The sequence below is a fragment of the Apostichopus japonicus genome, chromosome 1 (genome assembly GCF_037975245.1).
Source record: "Apostichopus japonicus isolate 1M-3 chromosome 1, ASM3797524v1, whole genome shotgun sequence".
Classification (NCBI taxonomy): Eukaryota; Metazoa; Echinodermata; class Holothuroidea; order Aspidochirotida; family Stichopodidae; genus Apostichopus; species Apostichopus japonicus.
The window spans coordinates 9,205,888-9,232,516 of NC_092561.1; the positions used below are offsets into that span (position 1 = coordinate 9,205,888).

The 26,629-nt window shown below is 37.9% G+C and overlaps 3 protein-coding genes across 3 annotated transcripts in view; all 3 read left to right on the plus strand.

Moving 5' to 3' along the window:
* Positions 1-4,585, plus strand: part of LOC139966740 (uncharacterized) — a 72,416-nt gene extending 67,831 nt beyond the window's left edge. Inside the window, exon 18 of the mRNA XM_071970072.1 lies at positions 481-4,585. Coding sequence (XP_071826173.1) covers positions 481-798 — 318 coding nt within the window. The 3' untranslated portion in view covers positions 799-4,585. The remainder of the gene's footprint in view (positions 1-480) is intronic.
* A 2,718-nt stretch (positions 4,586-7,303) lies between these two features.
* On the plus strand, positions 7,304-15,776 carry LOC139971933 (uncharacterized). Its single transcript, XM_071978788.1, has 4 exons — positions 7,304-7,600; positions 11,105-11,149; positions 13,438-14,197; positions 15,176-15,776. The coding sequence occupies exons 2-4, from the start codon at positions 11,116-11,118 to the stop codon at positions 15,774-15,776; spliced, it is 1,395 nt and encodes a 464-aa protein (XP_071834889.1). The 5' UTR covers positions 7,304-7,600; positions 11,105-11,115.
* Positions 15,777-19,890: 4,114 nt separating this feature from the next.
* Positions 19,891-26,347, plus strand: LOC139966774 (uncharacterized). The gene is made up of 3 exons (XM_071970128.1): positions 19,891-20,125; positions 21,292-21,981; positions 24,415-26,347. Exons 2-3 carry the CDS (start codon positions 21,341-21,343, stop codon positions 25,319-25,321), a joined length of 1,548 nt encoding a protein of 515 aa, XP_071826229.1. The 5' UTR covers positions 19,891-20,125; positions 21,292-21,340; the 3' UTR covers positions 25,322-26,347.
* The last annotated feature ends 282 nt before the right edge of the window (positions 26,348-26,629 follow it).

The window sequence follows — 26,629 nt, forward strand, 5'->3', positions numbered from 1 at the left end:
GTGTAACATTCTCAAGCAGATCTTTTTTGTTGCTTTCGGTACGTTTTTTTTTTGCGTTGTCATTCAATGCTAATATTCCTAATCAAAGTAGTTTGATTGCTTTGACTAGCAAAGTTTCATTTCGAAACGGTGAATCCAAAGATTCTTCTACGGAGGCTTAACGGGAGGCTATAACAGCTGTTAACCTCCGAGGAAGATCCTGCTAGGATAGATACATCAGGCTTTCTCTAACATTTACATGCATCCTAAGTGAAAAGAAAGTTCTTTTTTTTTTAAAAGTGGAACTTTTACATGTGGTTGTTACTACAATGTAAGAGTGACCAAAGTGACAATCTGTTGAGAGTATAAAACAATTTGGAGAAAACCTAAGATAATTAGCTATTGCTTCAAGTATCGAATGCCTTATCGTGATATTTCTGGACTGCGGTGTCGATGAAAACTTCATTAAGACCCACAATTGTTTAAACATTTTTTTTTCAGATCCAAAGGTTAGAAGAAGAGGCCAGATTCAAGGTCCGGAAAGAGCTAGAGAGGCGGCGAGCTAGAGCTCTCAGAAGGCGGGAACAAAACTTGGAGCAGCAGGGCCACATGAACGGACTGAGGCGAACGCAAGGTATGACAAAGCCCTGGGTGTTTACCTACTACGTACACTGGCCCAGGGACACGTACGAACGGAGGCTGCCCTCTGGAGACAAGAAGAAAAAGCGGGGCGCGATGAGAAAGTCCAGAGCTAAGACAGCGCCACCAGTTATGGTTGAAGCTAAATCAAATATGTCTGATTCTGCCGCTGGTCCTTGAAACGCACGTACGAACGGAGGCTGCCCTCTGGAGACAAGAAGAAAAAGCGGGGCGTGATGAAAAAGTCCAGAGCTAAGACAACGCCACCAGTTATGGTCGAAACTAAATCAAAAATGTCTGATTCTGCCGCTGGTCCTTGAAACTAAAACGAAAAAGGTTGGTAGCTGTTTGGAACAAAAGAATATGAACATGAATGTTGATGAAACTACCTGAATTTCTGAAAATGTGCAAAAAATAAACCTTCTTTTGTGTGTCCCCCCCTCCACCCTCCAGATGTAGACCTTGTGGCTTGTGAAATATTCTGAATTTGTGTAAAGTTACAAAAGATAATCCTTCCTGTGTGTGTGTGTGTTTTATTTCCACCCCAACAGCTGTAGACTTTGTGTGACCTTGTGTGAAGTGCAAAAAATCATTCTTCTCTTGTTTTATTTTTTGTGCTTTTATATTTCAACTATTGTGATACAGGAATGAAGAGTCAGCCAATCCTCACGTGACAGTATTTCTCAAGAGAACCGTTTTTGTACACAGTTTAATTTATCGAGCAATGTCATCATGCATGATACAGCCCAATGAATGACCTATCTTTTGGACCGGGGAAACCCTTCGGTTAGGGATAATCCCTAGGGTTACTCCTAACCAGAGAAATACTGCATCACATGTAGTATCATGCAATACCGTACTTCTTGAGGCAATGCAACTTGCCACATTATAACTTGTCTTGAGAAATGAAAAAAAACTTGAGGTCTTGGTGGAAGAGTTATGTTGTCTCTGAATATTCAACAGTTCTGGGAGGTACAGCAGCAGCCGGTTGGGAAAATTTCTGTCCAGTTTATGGACAAAGTAAAATTGACTCTGTCTGTCATATCATTGAGCTATTATCACAGACTGCAAAGGTTTTCCCATCCAGGGGTGGCAACCGTACCAAAAAAAGAGAAAGTATGATCCCGATTATTGGAATAATAATAATATATAAATTACTGTAAGGGTATGTCCTGAATGGGATGGTTTGATTACTTGAATCAAAGTTACCTAACAATGTCTAGAGAGAAAAGAAAAGAAAACAATTAAGAAGTTCATGTTTGCAATCAAAGGAGAAAAAAATTTTTTTTTTACTGTGTGACTTGATCATTTACTACATAGAAGAGGATATTTAATGGCTACATCATTTTTTTTTTTTTTTTTGGGGGGGGTTCTTGTTTTGTTTTTTCATCAGAGGAAAATCTTAAAGCAAGCAATGAATGTTTCGTTCAGCTTCCTCAAATAATCAATGATATTAATTAATAATATATTCAATGTTTTGTTGATAAAATTATTCCAGAATAAGTGAAAAATCAAAGAAAGATATGAAACTCTCAATTCTGAGGGTTATTGTAGTATTCTACTACATTGTACATTCATGTACAAACCAAATTAACAATTTTTGTAAAAAATATTTTTAGTTTTTTTTTTAATTTGTCAGGTTTATAATAAATATAAACCCTTTCAGAGACAAATGCCAATTTATGATATTGTTTATTTTGTCAGTTCTTAAGAATAAGAAAAAAAATATAAAGGAAACATAGTGCATTTTGTTGAAAATTGAAAATCAGTCTACTCATCATGTCCTTAATCTTCAAATCCCTTTTTTCTCTAGCCAAAATTTGTTTACTATACCCAAGTTTGTTTGTTTGTTTTATTTCTTCGGCGGTTTTCCAATTCATTTTTCCATTTTTCATTTACTTGTCTACTACATACATTAATAACAGACACTGCTGCTTTCTGGGTTGTGTGGAATGTAATTGTGGCGCGAGCCCTGGTTACAACGGTATGCCGATGGTATTGTTGCTCCTGACAGGTGGTTTCTTGTAAGAAACGGTTCATATTCAAGAACTGCCACCAACTAAGTGCTGCATATTTCAGTTGGTAGAGCACTGGGCATGTTATCGAAAAGTCACATGGTTTCAAATCCCATTCTAGACGAAAGAGTGCGTTGCTCTTTCAAACAAAAATTTTCCACTATTTGCATCAACTTATCAAAAGAAGCCTGTGATCCAAATGTTACCATAGTTACCAAATAACAAAAGGCTGAATCTTTCACCGGCATATTTCATTTATCATCAATGATTGTTATATTGTTTATTTGTACAACTTAATTTGTGCCTTGAATCAAGTTTGTATGTTTTCATAAGCACCTTGATGTTCTTAGAAAAACCCAGTATGATATATTAATTTTTAACTGGAACAATTTTTATCTTAATAAATGTCCTTGTTTCAAATTTTACGTCAATTTTTTGCAAAGTGAAAGCAATTTGCCATCACATGAGTAACCATATATATTTTGTTTATATCGAGCTTGTGGTGTTCCAATGCGTACCTTCTTCCTCGTTAGTGATGTGATCAATTAGTTTGTGTTTTCTTTGTTTTGTTTTCTCTTCAAACCAAGGTATACGCTGTGTGCTTTATTCCATATATGTTTTGGTACTTAAATTTGAATATTAAGGAATTAATTAATATCATTTGCCTTTGCACGTAAGCATTTCATTTAGTTTTCTGAACATATAAGTATTTTTTGTATACATCCCTCCTATATATATATATGTGTAATTTTTTTCTGTTAATTGCAAGTATTTTTCACATTCTTCTGTAACTTATAAATATATCATGTATTTCTCTGCTGTTAAAACAAACAGTTTATATTATATATGGAAAGGTAAAGGGGGAGGGGGGGGGGGGGGGTTGTAGCTGCTTCGGTGAAAAGCATTGAGACATACTGCTAAACCAGTAGGAAGGCCTGTGACTACCTTGCTTGGGAAAATAAAGTCGCAATTTAAGGACGTTAACATTAACAATTTTGAGGAAGCAATAAACCTTGCGCAAGATCGTGATACGTGGCGGAGGTTAATCACTGAGCATGTCGGATAGACGAGACTCAACTTACTACTACTACTACTTCGGTGAAAAGTATTTGCATACAGTGTTTGAGAATCAGGTATTATGTTTATGCGTTATAAGAGATGAAACACAAATTAACCAGTTTTTAGTTGTTTTGTTGGTTTGCTCGTTGAACCACTCGTTTGCAGCTGCTATGCAACCCTGAAGCATTCCAAGTTAGTGTGTGAAGTTTTATTTGTAATATTATCATTCATCTGCCAAATATTAAGAGCTCTGTAAACAATCTTTATTATTGGGCATAAAAGTCAAACATCATAACGGACTTAATGCCTCCGTACGTATTTGCCAAGATATAAACTTCGACCTTTCCAGCCTACTGCACTAAAAGCTCAGTGAAAATGACACCGTTCTATGCAATTTCCATATCAATATTCAATATTTTTCTTGAGTTATCTGTCGTTAAACATTTTGAGCTGAATAAAATTCGCCAGATTTATTAACGAGACCGTAGACTCTACTAACTTCAATCAAAATTTGCAAGCCCTTCCCAGCAGATCATGGGCCGATCAAATCTCTCTGTTTTGTTTACGACCGTTAGGCCTAGGACTACTTTCACTTTTTTGGCTAGCCTGTGCTTTCCCATCTCGTGAATAGTGTCTTTTTTTGAGGTCTTACTGATGTAGCTTGCGAAATTGTGTCATTTCCTTACATTGCAATGAATAAACAGGTGTTTTCAGACGTTTCCTCCGTGGAATTGGGGTAAAAAAAAAGTGGACGGTACGAGTATATATATAGGTTACATTAGTGTAATGAACATGCTGATATGGGCGGTGATTGTTTGGTAAATCGTTTGCCCCATAAGGGCAACAGAAAATCAATTTCTTTCTTTCGATTGCGACAGTTTTTCTCCATTAAACCCACCTAGTCAGAGTGCATTTAGAATAAGAAACATTGAATCTGCTTCGGAAGTTTGTTTTCCGAAATTCATTGGCAAACACGTATTGAGACTTTAATCATCCCTCCCATTTTTTTTTTTTAGAGAATTGCTCTGCTCTCCAATTGCAATAATGTATAAACCGTGCTTCCTCAAGAACTTTTTATTTATTTATTGATTTCTACATTTTTTTAAAATTTTTTGTATATTTCAATATTGATATTTGGTGTACTTTTGTACCCTCTGTGATTCCATTTTTTTTTTTTTTGCAGTAGCAATATTTTGCTTTTTGTACCATTTCTTTCTTTCTTTTCTTGTAGATAGAAACAATCTAGACCACAGAGTGTGCTTGGTTTAATAAACAATTGGAAGATTCATGATTGGCTCATTGTTAACTTTGTTATTCTTTCTTTGTTGTCTCAGCCCTGATGAACACTCTTGAGTATGAAAATGCATGTTTTTTATTATATCAACGTATTAAAGAGAGTGAAGACTCGTGCACAAAGAAACGTCTGATGCCGGTAATCTGACCTAGTTTCGAATGAGGTGTAACAGAAGTGTTAGACACCACCATCGATCCCAGAAAATACACACAGCTTGCTACCGTCGGTAGTTAGACACTAGTGTACATTCAATACATGCAGCTTTGGTCAATACCCACAACACAGTGTACATAGCAGTGATGGACATCTCATATCTAGATAAAAGATAACAAGGTATCACGTTTCATTACTGTCTGCATTTTGTAGTGACAAGAAAAAAATTCGATTGCAAGCAACGGAAAGTTAACTTTCTTCAGAGGGCGGCACGCGGTTTGGGTCGAGTCTTCAATGCCTTTAAGGGAATGAGACACACCAACGCGATAGTGCCCGGGTAGAGAGTACAGATAACGAACGGATCTTGACTAGGAGGGGTGGGTACAATGTTAGGCTGTAAATTACAGCATTATCACTCCAAATAACCAATGGAAAACTTCAACATTGAATTGATGTTGAGTAATTCTCATCTTCTCACAAATACATGTACAGTAATCACGTTAAAAATGAAAGAAAGAATCAGTCACATTAAAATGTTACCAGCCGTTACTTTAAATAAATCATTGTGACACCCTTCTCATCAGTACAAATCCAGACCTTTACAAAATGTGTACATATCTTTAGAAATCCATATCCAGAGTTCATGTTTAGATCTGACCATTCTGTTTGATGACAATGACCTCGATGAAACATGATGATTGGTGGAAATACGCACACTCCTAAAACAAAATGCGAATTGCTCCGCTGAGAGCCAATCACAAGCGAAGCCAAAATATTTCCAAGTAAGCTCCGCCTATATGCTCTTCGACATAGAACATCTGGTATCAATTTGAAGTCCTATTGTTCTGGAAGGGTTAAATTTAGGTCATTTTGAATCATACAAAAATATTTTAACTTCTTTATAATAATCGAGGGTGAGAAATAGGTGAAAAACAACATCTTCCTGGGATGCATTAAACTATGGAGACTATTTCCTGGGTAGGTCTAAGACACTTAAAGGAGCTTATATAACTTAAACATTAGGATAAAGTGTTTTTCTGTGAATGCTTGCATAAGGCATTTTCGTTGTATACTATGTAATGAATAAAACTATTATGAAGATCGGATCTTGATGAGTAGGGGCGGATCCACGAATTTAACAAAAAGAAGGGTGTGGTCCTGGGGTCGCTGCAGCGGACTCCCTTGTAGGGGAATGGGGATATGGGTGTACTCCCGCGGGGAAAAAAAAAAGTAGACGTTAAACTGTACATGCTGAGGTATACTTAGGATATAAATTCTTCTGCGCCGAAGGTTGTGCTTTTTATATTTATGTCTTGCGTGGGGTTCAAACAAAGGGTGTGGGGGGGGGGTAAAAAGGGTGGGGGTAAAAAAGGGGGGAAGGTGTACATCCCAAACCCTTGGATCCGAACCTGATCAGACATTTCCTGTTTCTAAATGTTTGTTGTCAAGATAACATCTTGACTTCAAAGCAGTTTTTGTAAGTTTAATAATGCCAGTGTCTAAGCTTTTCAACAAAAACAAGCAGAAAAAAAATAGTAAAAGTATATAACCGAGAAACAACAACACGAACCAGCCTCCAACCCCTCAAAAGAAAAAGAGCCCCCCACCAAAAAAAAAAGTTTTCTTACACTTTGAAACCTTAATGTAAATTAATCAACAATAATAGATCAATAGTAAGCAAATTTGAAGAAAAAACAACATGGAATGTGTTCCATACTACACGTTTGAAATCTAACTATGAACACATTTTTTTTTTCAAATCTTGGGGGATTTGACTCATGTAATAAATACATGCATGTTACTAATATGGCCGTATGTAGGCCTATAGGTCATAGTCAAGCTGCAGGATACACACATGTTTTGGTAACAATTCTATACAACCAATACAACAATTATTGAGTGGTTTAAATATCAAAGCTTACATTAGGACCAAGAAAAGAACATTACAACAGTTACTACAATTCTTAAAATAGACATATTTTCTCCCCAGCATGGAAGCCTGTCTATGTAGAATACTATCAAAGCTTCCACCAAACTTAGGCGATGACATATTCAAATCTTAAAATAGGCCTTTACAGGTGATTCCCCTTGTTTTTGTTTACTCTGATATCAAATTGGTGTGCCATAGTTAGTCAGTACCCTTTTATCATTTGCAGGTAGGTGGAGACAGTACTTAACAATATGTCGGTGTATGTAAATACGATACACATGATAGCGAAGATCTGTGTGTGTCTGTCAACTGATAAAGCCCTGCGGTATGAATTTACATATGAACACAGACAGAAATGCACCCGTGCATATGAAATCGGGGGTTTCCATAGGTATATTATTTATAGCACAACATATTCTTTTATAAGTGAGCAACATGCGAAGGAAATCTAGTATCTAGAATCAAGATTCACATCGGGCGTCAGCAGGTATAGGCTACGAGAGAAACACTATTGCAGAACACGTGGTACCGGTAAGCTATATATCATTTTTAAAAGTTAACCTTTTTATGTTTCGATAAGCCTCGTCACAACTTTAGGTGTAACTCATTTGACTTAAAACTGGAAATGAATGTTTCTGATGTGACATAACTTTTTGGTTAATACTACAGTGTTTGTACATTATTATATTTTTTCTCTCTCGTTACAACAATGTGCTTGTGGATGAGTTAATTTCCCTTATAGAGAGCACTGTAACAACATTTACAAATGAATTTTGTAAGATCTAACATGCATATTTGATCAATTAAGCGACATGTTTGTGTTTGTTCCTGATTTATTGGGCAATTTACCGCACACACGATGTATATATGTACATTAGTGATAAAGGTATACTGAAGTAAATTTTATGTTAAGTAAATTAGTTGATTTCCATAGATAACTGGTAGCTTTCTAACTAAACATAAATCACCAAAAAAACTTAGATTATTATTGGACAGAATGATCAGACTTTTGCCAAATTCTGTTTGTGATCTTAGCTATAATGTTTTGGAGGTGACATTGATTTGGTTACAAGTAACGTTACTACATTCGATCAAACTGCTAGTAATGTTTCAATCTTGCTACTATAGTACATACCTTGTACCTAGTACTGCACTTACATGCATTACTCATTGTACTACAGTTCTGATAATTATGGTCAGAAGCTTTACAATTATTTAAACACTATACAATATATACAATATATATATATACAATATATATATATGTATATAAATATAGGTCTATATATGTCTATATATATAGGTCTATATATATAAATATATATATAGGTCTATATATATAAATATAGGTCTATATATGTCTATATATATATAGGTCTATATATATAGGTCTATATATATAGGTCTATATATATATATATATATATATATATACATATATATCTTGTATCTATATTGTATATATTGTATAGTGTTTAAATAATTGTACTTAATATATTTATATATGCATGGCATGGCATATATAGTATTACATTAAACTCCCTTAAGTACGGGTCTTCACTGAATGCGAAACTGACTTTTTTTCAATTTAGGGCAATCAACCAAATCTTTCAAACTGATTCTGTCTGCTTTTTTTTGTTACTTTACTATACCTTCTGCTTTTAAACATAAATATTGTAGAACAGGACTTTATAAGCACAATGAATTAACAGCAAAGATTTCAGCCCATTGTAAATAAATATGTGTATCTCTCATTGTTGCAATGGCAGAAGTAAGTTACACATGAAGATAAAACAGGCTATGAGAATAATATGGATTTTGTCACTTACTACTATAGCCCTCTGTCCTTCTTAGTATAACAACGAAGTACATGAAAGGAACATTGCACCTGTAGACTAAACATACAAACAGATGGGGTGTGACAGAGGTGCTTCTAAATAGAAATATGTTCTATTTTTAGGCGTTAGGTTTTAATTAAAGGTATTCAATAATCGAAATAGTGTGTGAGTCACATCTGAAAAGATACACAAATAGTGAAAAAAATATTTGTGGTATTAGGACTTACATCACCTCTTTGGAATTACATTAGGAGCGGATGAAATGACATCTTTGATGGTTATTTACTTCAGATAAAACAGGACCAGCATCTTAAATCAATGGATTAATTGTACTTAATTAATAACGCACCAAACGTTCTCAGAATATCCCAAAACGCATATAAACAACTACATCCAAAGTCAAGTGTATGTGTTGAAAGATCAAACTAACATGGATTGTTAACATTAAATGTCACCTTCATTATAACAAAGAGGCCAAAGACGGCAAATGGACAAATTATGTTACTATTCTACAGTCATGTATGTAAAAGGATCACACTGTTTATAATAATATGGACATTAATGCAGAAGAGAGTCCAAATATACTGCTATCATTTGCTTGTGGAATGGCTGTACATGTATAATTGCTATATATCAGTTTTGAACAAAAACCATAAAAATACTGAGTCCAATTCGACCAGTGTTCGGGAACCAGTTTCTTTGACTAACAACTGTTAGTTGCTCAAGTTCAAAAAAGAATATCCCTAGTTATTCTTCTAAACAATTACTTATGGAATTGTCTCTTTCTCTATATTTGTAAATGCTTTGGGGACCGACTACGTGAATTCAGCCAGATGCCTTCCATTCATTTGAATACCTACCTATAGTACAACAACAGTATTTCAATATGGATGAAGATATTTATACAGAAACTGCACAGACTTTCATAAATGTTTTCTTTGTTTTTTTTGGGGGGGGGGGGGGAATATTTGATATGTAGATAATACATATGATGTTATATATAATATTATGATAACATTGATCTAAAACTGTTATCGAGGGGGACCATATAAGCAAGGGGTTCCCTAACTGGGGTGCATGAACCCTGATGTAATCCATACAGCATGGGTTTCCTTAACTTTATCCCCCCCCCCCACGAACCCCATGTGGATGCCAGTCAGAGTTGTCCACCAACCCCCAATTTTTTCGTGAGACACGATCTGAGTCATTATACTATAATACGCATAACAGTGCTTCGTAAAAGATCAAGTTCATAGTATAATATTGTAATGAAAATAAAACAAGAGATGAACAAATATTTATTTATAAACTCAGATCATGAATTGTATCATGCATCGATCTCACATCACAAACGATGAGACGGATGCTCCTGTTTTTCCTCCACAAGGCGTTTGATCCTCGGAGCTGTCTTGGAGAGGGCCAGCCCTCATGTCGAGGCCGACGTCAAGGCGTGCCCGCAGCTTTGTTTTCATGACGACCAACTTTTGTACATTACTAAATTATATGATATATCAGATTTTAGTTCAACAAACAGTACTCTAGTTTTGACTCTCAGAAACGTCTCACTAACCCCTTGGGATGGACTCACGTACCCCTTGGGAGTTCATGCACCCCAGTTAGGTTACCCCTGCCATACAGGCTTGTCACCCTACATTGAAATTTGACTTTCTTGCAAACAGAAAGGAAAACAAAGAAAGATGGCGGACTCAATGCAAATAGTATATGAACTTCTGCTCGAGGTAGTTTACTCCAACAAACATAGCCTATTCTGAATGTGAATCAATCTTTGTATTGGTTGAAATGCTACCTGGCAAAAAAAAAAAAAAAAACAGGATTGTGTATGAATGGTAACATACATGAATGCATTGTCTGCCTGCGAAGTTCAAGTTCACGACTATAGTTGGCCACTCCTGCAGAGAGCAAACAAAATTCTTCACTCCTTTATTGGGGGATAATAACTTAGCGCCTCTGAACCGATCCCAGGCACGTACTTATATAGGTTGAAAACGTTTGCTCATTTGTATTATCCTTAAATTTGGGGCAATACTACTGACCTACTAATGCTATAGGATAAACTGATCTCAACAATGATATTTGGTAGCATATTATAGCAAAATAATTATGAGTAGAAACAGACACCTACATTAACTTCCATTAACCTATCAATTAACCATTGTTCCATTTCCCATCATGCAAGAGCTAACTATAATGAGCTCCAAAGAACATAAGGGGATTTTACCTGGTAAGTTTATATATATAATATACCTGGTAAGTTTATATATACAATATATATATATATATATATATATATATATATATATATATATGTATATATGTATATATATATATATATATATGTATATATACATATACACACATATATATATATATATATGTATATATACATATACACACACACATATATATATATATATATGTATATATACATATACACACACATATATATATATATACAATATATATATATATATATATATATATATATATACACTAAGCATTCTGTGATATTTATCTGCAGGGGTCCTTCATTGCGTTTTAGAGATATTGATACTTGAAATTGTCAAAGTTTGTACCAAAAGTGAACTTTAAGCAATTTTGTTTATTCTTTTTTATTTGTTCACTTTATTATTTTTGACATTGGATTGGATAGGGTTTCCATTAACCTCCAATATCTATAGTGTATTCGTATGTTGTTAATGCATTCCAAGTCTAAAGAAACTGGACAAATATTTTACAGAAAATCATAAACCAAATTTGTCAGTGTGCGATCGAAGACATCACACCTGTTTGCTTCAAGTTCACCTTCAGTGCAAACAAGTCAACTTAAATGTTGTTATCCTGAATATGATACATAGGATTTGCATGCAAATTTCACAAAACAAATACTAAGAATACGACGGCCTTTGCTTACTCAAATTTGTTCTCTGCACCATCCTTCTTTAAGCTAACACATATTAACACGTTCTATATGAGAGCAGCTATCTTAGATTGAAGTTTGTATAAATTATGTCTAAATATTACGTCATGCGAAGAGTGGCGGAGGAAGAAGGTTCAAAATAGGGGGAGAAGAGGGGAGTGGAGGGAGATGAGGGGAGGGAAGGGGAGGAAGAGGTGACTTTCAGGTAGGGGAAAACCATAATGTTCCCACAAACCTTCTAACAAAATTGATATTTTGCTCGTTCTGTACCATGCATAAATTTGGATGCATCTTAGAGAAAGAGAATGTTTTGAATTAGATTCCTTCTTAATTCCCCAAAAGCAGGGCACTCTTGATTTTCAAGAACAGGAGACCTTTAGTGTCTACCAACACCCCATACTCATAGCTAGTAACTACTGTTCATGTTCCATAACCGTGCATCAGTAACTACTGCGCTGTGTTCGTAACACGGTAACATGTGTTACAGGTGGCACAGTAATATCTGCAAGTTTGTTCTTACTGCAAAAATTTTTAAAAACAAATTAAAATTTATATATTTTTTTTGAAATTACTGCAAAATTTCACCTTTCGGACTCGTAGTTCAACGTGTAACAGCTTTGCAGTAATTACTGTACCAACCGTAACACATGTTACCGTGTTGCGAACACAGCGCAGTAGTTACTGATGCACGGTTGTGGAACATGAACATAGTTACTGTACTAGCTATGAGTATCGGGTGCTACCAAAGCGAGGCACTTCTTATCTGTAAACTTTGGGAAGTTAGTTTGATGTTTTCTGTAAAACTGAGGAGGGGGTGTTCCCCCCCCCCCTCTACCCTCCGCCGCTCTGACGTCATGGTTTGGTCAGCGCGGTCACCCAACGCAAAGTACGGTTGTAAAGTATAAACTCACTTCAATTCTGCAGCTTAGTCAGATTATAAATTAATGGGTGAAAAAGACTTATTAATATGTTATAACAAACCGTAATCATAATCTCATGTCTGGTGGATGGGATAAGTTGTATTCTATATTATCACAGCCACTACGGGAATTATATCGTTCAAATTTTAAATAACACGACATAGGTCATCGGGACACCCTTCGTCACATTCTAACGCCCCCCCCCCACCCCTCCCCCAAATAAACACAGCCTCCGCGAAGTGTAAATGATTTGATGTGATCATTAGCTAGTTATTTTCGTCTATTTCAAGCGCTAACATTTACAAAATGTATAGTTCATATAGAGTGTATTATTCTCAAGTATGTAGAGAGCGAACATTATTCAGACTTCGAGCCTTCACTTCTGAACTTGAATAAACAAGACAAAGATAACTTATTTAGGACACCGCGAAGTTGAGTATTAGGGGGGACTGGGTGGGATCAAGGCTTCCCCATATATATAGCGAATTGTTCTCATCTGCAGTTGCAATCCTTGCAGCCCCCCCCCCCCAATCCTCCTGCCCCATTCCTCCCTCCACTCGACCCCTCATACCTTCGCATATATATATATATATATATATATATATATATATATAACAAACTGAAGAGACACATCTATAAAATGTGTATCCTGTTTTCTGACCTAATTTAAAGGTACAAGGTTCAATCAAGGAGGAGAGTTACGAGCCCGAAAGGTGAATATGAAGCCTCCCTCTGTGACGTCAGACCAGGATGGGTCACAACATTCTGTCGAGACTGAAGATCAGGTAGCGTTACAGCAGATGAATGCAGCAGACGACGTACCGGAAGAGGTGGTTCAAGGTGATGAAAGGTCAGAAAAGCCGGACGTGACAGATCAAGATCCGATCGACGAAAAAGATTCCAGCCCACCTCAGAGAATCGACGAAAGCAAACAGTGCGAAGCGCAAGACACTAAAAAGGAAGACGTCACACCAAGTGTAACAGTTGCGGCGGCGGGCCTCCCGTTGAAGGCCGTTGTGAAGTTTTCGCTCATGCGCTTTCCTTGGAGGTTGTATTTCGCTCTACTGCTCACCAAACTGTTTCCGACTCTCTACAGAACGACAAGGGTATATTACTTGGGGGATCTGCCGAGTGACAGCGGGGTCAACATTGCGTCACAGTTGACCTGGGTTAATCTCTTCCTTGAAGTAGTTCAAGAATCTTTGATTTTGCCGCTGTATTACATGATTGGCGTCACCATACACGACGAGAATGAGACTAGAAATCGAGTCAAGACCGGCATCCTGTTCACGGTCGTGGTCCATATTGTGTTCTCTGCCATCATCGCTGCTGCTGCCTATCCTCTCGTCCAATTTATGGCGCAAGATGTTGAACTATTAGATGAGACAGTGAGGTACATCCGACTCGAGATGGCTGCGATTCCATGTAGTAGGTAAGCCTCCCCTCCCTCCCTCCCTCCCTCCCTCCCTCCCTCCCTCCCTCCCTCCCTCCCTCCCTCCCTCCCTCCCTCCCTCCCTCCCTCCCTCCCTCCCTCCCTCCCTCCCTCCCTCCCTCCCTCCCTCCCTCCCTCCCTCCCTCCCTCCCTCCCTCCCTCCCTCCCTCCCTCCCTCCCTCCCTCCCTCCCTCCCTCCCTCCCTCCCTCCCTCCCTCCCTCCCTCCCTCCCTCCCTCCCTCCCTCCCTCCCTCCCTCCCTCCCTCCCTCCCTCCCTCCCTCCCTCCCTCCCTCCCTCCCTCCCTCCCTCCCTCCCTCCCTCCCTCCCTCCCTCCCTCCCTCCCTCCCTCCCTCCCTCCCTCCCTCCCTCCCTGCCTCTGTCCTCAACCCCTCCACACCCCCTAAAAACCTCTTCACATTCTGGCGATATGATATAGCTTCCACGAGGTGGTTCTCTATAGAGGAAAAAGAAATTATCTTAAACTTTCATTGGATGAACTGTGGTTAAGAATTTATCCGTATAACGCTAACGCTTACAGCTTAACGTAATATATACTTACGCGTCCTACATGCTGTCATCGGTGTGACATGGTAAAGCACCGGGTGAGAAGATATAGCTTCCAGGGAAAGTCCAGTTATAGATCTTATATTCAGGTCGTAAAGACGTCTAGTCCAAAAATTACAATGCTTCTTGTTCAGGAATCGGGATTTAAATACTCCACATGTTGTCTCGGGCGGGAGGGAATTTACCTGCTCCATCAGCTGTAGGGGAAAGCCGATCAGTCGGGAATATTTCTTAGAAAGTGTCAGAAGACTTTATCAGCCCGACCTTGCGTTGAGACCTATTTATTGACTCAATGTATAGCCTAAACGTACCTCAGAAGACACAATTTGACGTCTAAGCTTTGGTTTTTGCTTTTAAACTAGGGTAAGCACTTTGATAACAATTTCCCTCTCTCTCTTTTCTCTCACGTTTAGTGTGGTGCAGTTTGTCACCGTGGTCTTTACCCTCTACCAGTGGCAGTTTCACATCTACTCCATCCTCGCCATGCGTCTCATCCTGTCGATCCTTCTCGATACCTTCTTTCTCAGTTCGTTTCATTTTTCTCTCCAGTTGGGTGTAAACGGTATCGCTTACGGTAACATCATTGCCAACGGTGTCATAACTATTTACTGCATCATAATCCTGCTCGTCAAATTTCGAACGACTTGCCAAAGTCTTTTCTCAAAGATGTCTTTCTCTTGGATGAAGAAATGGGGATCTGTGGGTTTCTATTCCGGGTTAGATTCCTTCGTGAGAAACCTCTTCTATACCCTTTGCGTCGTAAGAATGATGAACGTGATATCTGAACAAGGAACGTATTGGCTGGCGAATGAATTCATCTGGAACTGGCTTCTACTTGCATATCTGCCATTATCAGACGTGATGAAACAAGACACCGGAGCATCGACAAGTCCTGTGATAAATCATAGACTTAAAACGGCTGGTTACATGATTCTAACTATCATCATAGGGTTGCTATGGTGTGTTAGCATGGAAGCCGTTCTTGAAGACTGTGATGAACATACCAGAGAATGACGTCGACGTGGTCTTTCATCTTATTCTGATTCTCATGCCCGCATACATCATGTTCATGGTGAACACACTAATGGATAGTGTATTCATTGGTAAAGGGAAGACTCGTCTCCTTGCTGTACAATCCATTATTACTAATATTTGCGTTTATGGTGTATCTTTTGTCTTGTTTCTCTGTGACGTATATGAACCGACCCTAATTAACATATCCGTCTTATTCGGGTCTAGTATTGTTGTAGACAGTATCATCACCACGGTCCTTTATATCTGGTTCATTAAGAAAGTTGACTATGAAATATAGCCGGGGAAAAATGGTACTGCATTAATTTAACGGACCAGCCTACAATGTGTTTTTGTAAGGCAGTAATCATATCTACCCATCATGCTTCGGTAGCATTGTAAATACTAGCTCAAATCTCTGCTGTAATCTCTGCTGTAGAGTAAAATGTTGCTTTATTCAATCTTTGCATGTGATATCTTATAAAAGTCATCAATATTTCAAGAAGTCATTAGCTTTCATTAAGTTGTTACTGCCCCTCTCCCTCCCCCAATATTGCGGTTCAGAATGACTATCTGATTAAAGCTTCCAACAGCCATGTAGGCTATTCTTAAACACATGGTGATATGTTGATACATTTTTGTTTTGCAATCCGGTCTATTTGACGATACCATTGTTGTTATCCTAACACCTGCAACAGAGATATCTTGTAAATTCAAACACTTAAGACGTGACAACTCCTTATCGGTGAGGGGAAAAACCCAATATTGCATTATATGGGAACGAAAACATGAGAAAGATCTACATGCACATTGCTTTATCATGTATTCTGAATATCCTATCACATACTTAGGCCCTACATAAAAGCACCTCAAAGTTTCAGCTCGTATTATAATATAGGACGTAGAAGAGAACCCCTCTCCTAACGTACAAAGTAAATGTAAAGTTTATAACGTTAGGCCCAATTGTGTTTACCGTTACTAATCGGAATCATAAACCGATAAGGCCAAATAACACTGAAACTTGGCAATGACCAAATGTGGTACTTTGAAATGAAAATGACTGTATAAGATAGAACTATGCTTGATTACATATAAAACAAATCCTGCTTATTAATTCCTGCAGAGGTATGTAAAATAGTAGATTTAAGTTTCGTCGTAGTTCTGCTTTCGCTTCTTTCGGCTTTTCTCTTTCCTTGTCTTTGTTTGGATTGGGTGCTGAGGTGTCCTTCGTTTGTTTAACCGATTCATTTCTCCACTTCTTGTCGATATCTTCCCCGTTAGCCTTCATTGCTTTGATTTATTATAATTATTATTATTATTTTCATTTTTAAAGTTTTCACACCGGTTTGATTTCAACCACTATATACAGCTGTAGTGTATTCATAATCTAAATAAACAGAATATGCACAGACCTGGCTCGTTGGCCTTTTCAATGAAAGCAACACTAGGGCTTGGTACGTAAATTTATATAGGCCTACCGGGTATATGCTTGCGAGTACAATGGTTAGTGTTGCGGCCCTTGTATATAGAGCTATCATCAAATTCATCGATTTCAATGCAATTGTTTGGTTGTACTTGTGTTTAGTTGTTGTTTTTTGGTTCTTAGTATTTTTCAAAAGCAAAAGTTTCATTGATACCGAAAGTGAATGCTTTCAACATATGATGTTTCATGATATTAGTCATTTTATAAGTGAATAGTTACCAACTCACTACAAACCGTGAATTAGTACAACAAAACTCAAAATATGCTTTCCCATTTTGGTCTTTGTTCTTTCCAGCAATGAATAGTTGTAATTGAATACTACCGGTACCTTTTCCCTTTCTCGTTAATTGTTCTATCACGCATTACCCGCATGGTTATCACAGGATATCATTTGATTATGCATTTCCAAATCATCATTTTAACTTTGCCTTCTTCTACTTCTAACAAATGACGTAACTTTCACAGCAGACTGATTGGTTCTTATTATCATGTGACCAAATCTACCATTGAGATTGGCTAAGAATATACAGGGTTTTTTAATCGCCTCGTACACGCGTGTTAAGAAGTCTTACTGCACATATCAATAGCACAAGATCTACGTGATAGTATAGGCACGTAAAAGTTCAAGTTACTTAATTTCTGTTTTATTGTAATCAAATCAATGACGGAATAAACTCAAGAAATCAATGTTTGACTTCAGAATTGATTCTTTCGTGATTTTTTGTAGGCCACTGATTCCACGTTGTCACACTATGTCAAAGATCCATCGAAAAACCAGAATACAAACTGCATGGAGGTTTCGATGAAGTGACATTTGCACAAGCTCTTCTGCTTGTTAACCAGAAGTAGCGGTCACAATATAATTGTCCCGAACCACTTTTTTGATGTACAATTATACACTATGGCATAATGAACACAGGTCAGTGTACTGTACGTGGCAATACACACCTCCATCAAAAACAATAGGGGTCTTGTACTCAATGTCCACACACTCAATGTCCACACATCCACACACCAAGTATGAGAAGTATCCACGATTCCCATCGTTAGATATCATGTGAAAGGGTTTTCAGAGTTTGACCTCTGGTGACCAGAAATGAGTTTTGACCTCACAAGCAACAGGATTCTTGTACTCAATATGGCAAATCCATATACCATACATGTAAAGTATCATGAATTTTTACTATGTTTAGACCGTTTTAGTATGTTTTTAAGGTTTTCAGGCCTCGACACTGAAATATTTTTAAAAAGTACTCGCTATTTGGCGACCGTGACTAAAAACCTACTCGCCAAGACGCAAAATTCCCTCGCCACTATGAATGTTGCTCAAACCTCCACAACATCAATACTTTCTATGAACAAAGGTTATAGGCACTTAATCAGATACATGGTGCTACGTAATTGCACATTGGAAAATTATGTTTATGTTCCGTATCAAATTTTAAACTTTTTCCCTCCTAAAGTAAGTGATGATCCAAAAAACATGTCGCAAAATCGTAAATAAGCATGCAGCTAATTCGAATTACTGATATCATCAAATATGACGTCATATTTGATGATATCACTAATTCGAATTAATGATATGTACATATCACTAATTCGATTTAATGATATCAACAAATATGACGTACATATCAAGAATTCGGCCATATTTAATGATATCATTAAATATGGCCGAATTCGTGATATGTACGTCATATTTGATGATATCAATAATTGGAATTTATGATATCAAAAATTCGAATTAATGATATCATTAAATATGGCCGAATTCGTTATATGTACGTCATACTTTTGATATCATAAACTTAAATACAGATATCTGAAATTTAATTTATGATATCTTGAATTGAAATATTGATATCTATAATAGTTCATCTATTTTAAGATATCACATATTCAATTCTTGATATCAGAAATTTTAATTATGATATCATCAAATAAAATAATGATATCAATATTTTCCTTGCACCAATTAATGATATCATCAAATATAACGTACATATCATTAAAACAATTTCAGATATCATGAAATAATTCATGATATCATTAAATAATTTTTGATATCAATAATTAAATACTGAATGAAAAATAAAATGGCTAGCCATACGCACGTATACACACATACTCACTCATCCGCCAACATGACTACAAAGGTTACGATCGAATCTAAACCAACCATATTCGTGGGTGAGTCATTTCATTTTAAGGGTCGAATCGAGTCATTGAGATTGATTTCTCTGACTCAGTCAAGTCATTAACTCTAGTCACAATATATCTCTATGGGGCCAAACAAAAAAAATCACAATCTTCTTCTAGTCACTTTGCTTGATATTTTAGTGACTCAGGTCATATGGCTCGTTACAGCAGTATATGAAAAAGAAGCTGTAATTGGCAGAGATCGACAGTAACAGCTAATATAAAATACCAGGATTGTTATCACCTCAAAATAATGTGCCATGACAATCATTGTTAGCATTAGAGTGGCGTCCTTCAAGTTTCCACCGATATACGAATCCATGTTTCAAAGTCTACGTACGTCGTTCAGAAAGACATACAACGAATATGAAACCATAATCAGCGCCTCTGTCATAACCATGTGTATGTACTGTATACAAAGCTTCCGAAGTATTATTAAAACAACATAACCTCAATGCTGTGAACAGTCACGTGACGAAGCGCTGTGTCACATGCACGGTTTCAGTGTAACACAATGGTATGTGTTTACGTGATTATACCGACAGCAACAACACACAATAGATAGCTCACGCAGGAACCGAGGACATGAAATCAAGTATGAATTATTTTAAACATATCACCGCTGTAACCGATCCTGTAGCTTGTACGCCGCCACATGGCTGATAACAAGGTAAGCCGACTTATTCACGCTATGCTTGGTCATTCTTCAAGCTAACGGTATATTAACATAGTATTGGTACAGTTTTATGATAATTATGTGAAAGAAGTGCAGGTTGCTATGTCTACCTGCAAATGGCGTATATAGGTCAAAGTAATCATTCATAAAGCGGTCGAGTATAGTTTTAAGGATAGTACTTTTTTATATGAAGGGGCATAACTAGCAGGCGCGTGAAGTCACTCCATCATAAATAAGATGTGGAGAATATTAAATAGCCTATCACGAGACAGCGAAATCAATTCAATTGAAACTTCCAACTACGGTTCTTCAACACAGCTGTGTTAGCAAATGCCATACTGTGCAAGTATACATATGAATGATCAGATGCAATATAGGGAAAGATTGCCAGAAACGATAAAACTACGTCTATCGTTTAACGCTTCATCATTCTGCACATAGCAACAGATTGCGAACATATACCTTCTTGAACAATATATAAGGCTGTAACTATATGCTTAGGCATATCACAATTCTCACCCCCCCCCTAAATGGCGTAGCCAGCATCCTATTGTTAGGGGGGGGGCAAGATATTTCTTAAGGGGGCAACCTCGTGATTGTTGATGGTAGGAATTACCAAGAAATAAATGTATTAATGGGCACTTCGTCTGCACAAAGTGGCATCATTGGTCGCTGAAAATGCACATGGGTTGCTAGCGCTAGTTTGTAATGGTTATACAACCGGCCAAATTATTGGCGCTTATTCTGTAGGACGATATTGATCAACGGTCTCCGTACGTGGGTATGATGAAGGCCCACAATGTGTAATATCTCGGTCTGATTACCAAGTTCTGACCTTATATGAAGTATGAACATGAGCCCTGAGGTCAAGTATTAATACTTGTGATTAGAACTCGAAAAATGTAAAAAAGAAGTATTTGAATACATCACTGGATTTTCTTTGGGGGGGGGGGAGACAAAGCAAATGGGGGGTGGGCATTGCCCCATGGCCCCCCTCTGGCTACGCCACTGCCCCCCCCCCCCCACAACGCGGTGAAAAAGTACATTGTTGCGTTCACAACTTATGCCCTTAATCACGTATGTCTATATGATATGTGAACTGCAGCACCGAAGAACATTGACTGTTTGTTAATATCATAACATTTTCCTGTAATTTAAAGGTAAAGCATTCACCCCAAGTGGAGAGTATAACCATCAAGACACACCAAAATGAAGCCTCCATCGGTGAGGTCAGATCAATATGGCTCACAACGTCCTGTTGAGGCTGAAGTCAGGGCCGCATTACAACGGGTCAACGAGGCAGTCGATGTACCGGAAGTGACGTTCCAGCATCCAATCGACTCTTCTACCTGCACAGAGTGGTCAGTACAACATACGAACGAAGATGACGTCACACCTGCAGTCACATCAGTCAGGGCGCCCTTGATATCTGACTTGCAGACTTCACTAAGTCGCGTTACTTGGAGGTTGTATTTAGCTCTACTGCTCACCAAATTGATCCCGACTCTCTACAGAACGACAAGGGTATACTACTTGGGGGATCTGCCGAGTGACAGCGGGGTCAACATTGCGTCACAGTTGACCTGGGTCACTATCTTTCTTGAGGTAGTTCAAGAATCTTTGATTTTGCCGCTATATTACATGATTGGCGTCACCATAGACGACGAGAATGAGACTAGAAATCGAGTCAAGACCGGCATCCTGTTCACGGTCGTGGTCCATATTGTCTTCTCTGCAATTATCGTCGCTGCTGCCTTTCCTCTCGTCCGATTTATGGCCCAGGATGTTAAACTATTACATAAGACTGTAACGTACATCCGATTCGAGATGGCTGCGGTTCCATGTAATAGGTAAGCCTATACTTCGACCCCTATCCTGCCCCAATACCAGGCGCGTAGCAAAGGGGGGTCGAAGGGGGCAGCCGCCCCTCCCCCTTAGCATATTTGTTTTGTATGTTTTTATGATATCGCTAGTAATTTCAAAGAGAAAATGCTAAGATGCCACTTACAAGGTCTGGGAAGTGCCACTTCCAGCGATATGGGAGGCATTTTCAGCCAAAAGTTTCTTATACGCTTCGCGTGTTCAAAAATGGTATCAAATAGAGTTGCCATCATTGGGGGGGGGGGGTGGTGTGTGGGAAGGGGTGACAATCATGAACTGAAATATCGTGAGCACAGCAGTTTTCAATGACATTTGGTACCATCAAGCGATGCTTGCTGTTAAAAAGTGGTTCATTGTGTTCAAATGTGGTATCAAGTAGAGATGCCACAATTGTGGGGTGTGGGGGGGGGGGTGGTGTGTGGGAGGGGGTGGCAATCATGAACTAAAATAACGTGAGCACAGCAGTCTTCAATGACACGTGGTACCATCAAGCGATGCTTGCTGTTCGAAAGTGGTTCATTGTGTTCAAATGTGGTATCAAATAGAGATGCCACAATTGTGGGGGGGGGGGGTGTGTAGGAGGGGTGGAAATTATAAACTAAAATAACGTGAGCACAGCGGTCTTCAATGACATTTGGTATAATCAAGCGATGCCTGCTAATCATTGTTCGGTTTTATTTCTCTGCGTCACAGTTTATTTGGTAACATGGATTTCGTTAGGTACAGCATGGAGCAAGACGGGTGGGAGTGATAAGGGTAACAGAGCTTAAGAAATGACACGGAACTAATATTGTTTGGTATGTCCGTTTATTCATACTATAGGACGAGTATATAGGTAGCCAAAATGTGGATAAGAAACTAATTTGTTATAGCCTTCTCCTGGGTAACTTTGTTATAGATTTGTAGTTAGATTATAATGAGGCTATCAGTTTTTTTTTCTCACTTATATTGTTCTTCTCTCAAGAATAACAAAATTAAAAAATGCTTTGTTAATAATAAAGATAAAATATTTGTACATAAATATAACCAAAAAAACAATAGAATGTTTGAACAGAAGAATATTTGGTTACCTTTCATAAAAACCCTTCTTTAAAAAAAATATATAAGTGCAAAAGGTTATACCATGGGAGCCAGATTTTTTTTATGACGTACAACCGAATAATTATAAGATCCTATATGCATTTGAATCATAATTCTTTAATTAAAACAGCTTTATAATTACAATTACAAAAGTGTCATATAACAGCTACTCATGTTGATACAAACTAGAGTACAACGTATTAAGATTTATATTGACCGGGATTATCCAGGGAACTAGAGTGCCGCCCCCCCCCCCACCCCTGCCCCCTCCCCACCCCTGCCCCCTCCCCATCTCCCTCTGTGGTTCAGCTATATTTCGGGTTTTGTTATTGTTTGTCGTGGAATCGTCCCGAGGAAATTTACATTTGACAGATTAAATGCATTCCGGTTAAATTTACTTTCAATTCCTATGTTTACCGATTTCGAGATAACGACATTTGAAGTTGATACGTTTTGTCGCAGCAGTAAACTTGAAAGAAGTATCAGGTGTCGGATGTTACAGAAGCATATACTGACATGTTGTTTTGATTCAAAATTTAACTTCAACTTCTCAGGTTTTGTACACAGTATACAGTCGTTTCTTATATTGTTAAATTCCCAAGATCAAAAGAATAAAATTGAAACAAGCCTTATGCTATCAATGTGCAAACTATGACATCACACCTACTTCCGTCATATTTAATTAATGATATACGGAACCGTGACAATTTCAATTATCAATATCTCGAAAAACGACGTGAAGTAATTGGATGAAAATTTCATCAGGATGCAGAAAATTTACTTCTCTCTCATCAGCAAGAAAAAGCATCTGTTCTTTGGATTATCATTTTTTTTTTAATTATCCTTGAACTTTATCATGCATCCTGTTCAGGACTTGGGATTGAAATACTCATAATACATATATGCTTTGGACACGGTGGGGGGGGGGGGGGAGGGGAGGGTGGGTATTGTTCAGCTGCTCCATCAGCTGTCTGGGAAAGACGTTCAGTCGGGGACTCTTTGCAAAATCCAAAAGTACTTATCAGCCCAACCTTGCGCTGAGACCTATATAGACGTAATGCATAGTCTAAACATACCTCAGAATGCACGATTTGACGTCCAAGCTTTGCTAATTTCTTGGGGGAGATCCCCTAGCCTCTACCTCTCCTGAACAAAAGCGGCCCACATAAGAGTTGCATTCAATGAACCCCCAGTCGCTCCAATCTTTCGTCAAAGTCCCCCCCCCCCCCCTCAACCCACATGTGCACGACACTATGTAGGAGTTTGTCTTTAAACTATACGGTAAGCACTTTGATATTTTCTCTTTTTTCTCTCACGTTTAGTGTGGTGCAGTTCGTCACCGTGGTCTTTACCCTCTACAAGTGGCAGTTTCACATCTACTCCATCCTCGCCATGCGTCTCATCCTGTCGATCCTTCTCGATACCTTCTTTCTCAGTTCGTTTCATTTTTCTCTCCAGTTGGGTGTAAACGGTATCGCTTACGGTAACATCATTACCAACGGTGTCATAGCTATTTACTGCATCATAATCCTGCTCGTCAAATTTCGAACGACTTGCCAAAGTCTTTTCTCAAAGATGTCTTTCTCTTGGATGAAGAAATGGGGAACTGTGGGTTTCTATTCCGGGTTAGATTCCTTCGTGAGGAACCTCTTCTATGCCATTTGCGTCGTTAGAATGATGAACGTGATATCTGAACAAGGAACGTATTGGCTGGCGAATGAATTCATCTGGAACTGGCTGCTAATAGCGTTTCTACCATTATCGGACGTGCTGAAACAAGACACCGGAGCATCGACAAGTCCTGTGGTACATCATAGGGTCAAAACGGCTGGTTACACGATTCTAACCGTCATCATAGGGTTGCTATGGTGTGCTAGCATTCCAGCATGGAAGCCGTTCTTGAAGACTGTGATGAACATACCAGAGAATGACGTCGACGCGGTCTTTCAGCTTATTCTGATTCTCATGCCCGCATACATTGTATTTATGGTGAACACACTAATGGACAGTGTTTTCATCGGTAAAGGGAGGACCGGTTTACTACCTATTCAATCCATTATTACTAATATTTGCATATTTGGTGTATCTTTTGTCTTGTTTCTCTGTGACGTATATGAACCAACTCTAATTAACATATCCGTCTTATTTGCGTCTGGTATTGTTGTAGACTTTATGATCACAACAATCCTCTACATTTGGTTCATTAACAAGATTGACTACGAAATATAGCCAAACGACTATAAGCTAGTATTGGCATCCAAAGCATACAGCGTTGCTAAGGATAGCCATTGCATCTTCTTCTATCCATGAAGCTGTATTGGTATCGACATATATGTATATATATATATATATGGCTTGAAACAATGGGAACTCACTGCCTCTGAAAAAGCGGAATTGAAAGAAACTTCAGCAAAATCATGCATCGTTTTGAAACAGCTTCTGTTTATGACCACCAAGAGTGTATATGTGTTGTTTGTGGGCCTATATGTTACAGAACGGTTTTATTAGTATATTCACAGGCAGCTGTCTCTACCATCCAAAAAATATATATATCACGTGATCATATTAGATGGCATTTTCTGAACAAGTCAACAGAAATAATACTGTAATACAACATTTCTTTTCCATTTCTGTTACGAAACCAAAACGAAATAGCTATAGGCCTACGCTTCTAAAAATAATACGAAAAATAATAATCATAAAGTTTGTCTCTGAATCAAATTTATTAATTTGCTTGTGTAATACTGTTATGCTACTATGTGTATATGATCACTAAGTGTTTTATATTTTTCATTTGGCAGCTATAGCACGTTTATAGTATCACAGTCACAGGCGGCTGTATCTCTAAGCAAAGACAGATCACGTGATCACTTGAATGACAATTCCAGAGCAATTCAATAGTAATAATACTGTAATAAAACAATTTAGATATTTCTACTGTACATATCATAGGCCTAAGTAACGAAATAGCTTAATGCTTACTTATAACTCCAAAAAGTAATGTTAAGGTTTGTCTCAACCTCCATTTAATTCATCAATGTATATATTTAATTCTGCAAACATTCCATAATAAATAGTCGTATAACTTGCAAGTAAAATATACAGTTGTATTGTTGTATTCCATAATTAAGATCATATTATCACTATCCATCGACAGCCTCGCTTGCACGATGACGTCATCGACCATCTCTTCCAAGTGACCCCCCGCATTATACATTTAAAAACTTTGAGGGAAATAATCATTTTAAAACTGGATTTTGCTTTATATGTTGTATATAACCCAGTGCACTATTTTAACCAACGTAGGGCCTATGTAATAGCCTATATATACACATACGCTCAAAGTTGCCAACGAAACCGTATGGGCGAATATGGGGTGTGTGACGATGACACCCTACAAATCCCGAGTGAAATCAAAAAGTCGATCTCAAAATTGGAGCCGAATTCAGCGTGGTCTTTCACCCATCACATAAAAACAATGAAACGAAACTGAGGAAATAGAAGGCAAAAAACATTCTCTCGTTTTCTACCTTGCGT

Coding starts and splice junctions, on each gene's coding strand:
- LOC139971933 (XM_071978788.1), top strand. CDS start 11,116: ATGAGCTCCAAAGAACATAAGGGGATTTTACCTG. Junction 11,150..13,437: donor ACATAAGGGGATTTTACCTG/GTAAGTTTATAT, acceptor CCTAATTTAAAG/GTACAAGGTTCAATCAAGGA. Junction 14,198..15,175: donor GCTGCGATTCCATGTAGTAG/GTAAGCCTCCCC, acceptor TCTCACGTTTAG/TGTGGTGCAGTTTGTCACCG.
- LOC139966774 (XM_071970128.1), top strand. CDS start 21,341: ATGAAGCCTCCATCGGTGAGGTCAGATCAATATGGCTCACAACGTCCT. Junction 21,982..24,414: donor GCTGCGGTTCCATGTAATAG/GTAAGCCTATAC, acceptor TCTCACGTTTAG/TGTGGTGCAGTTCGTCACCG.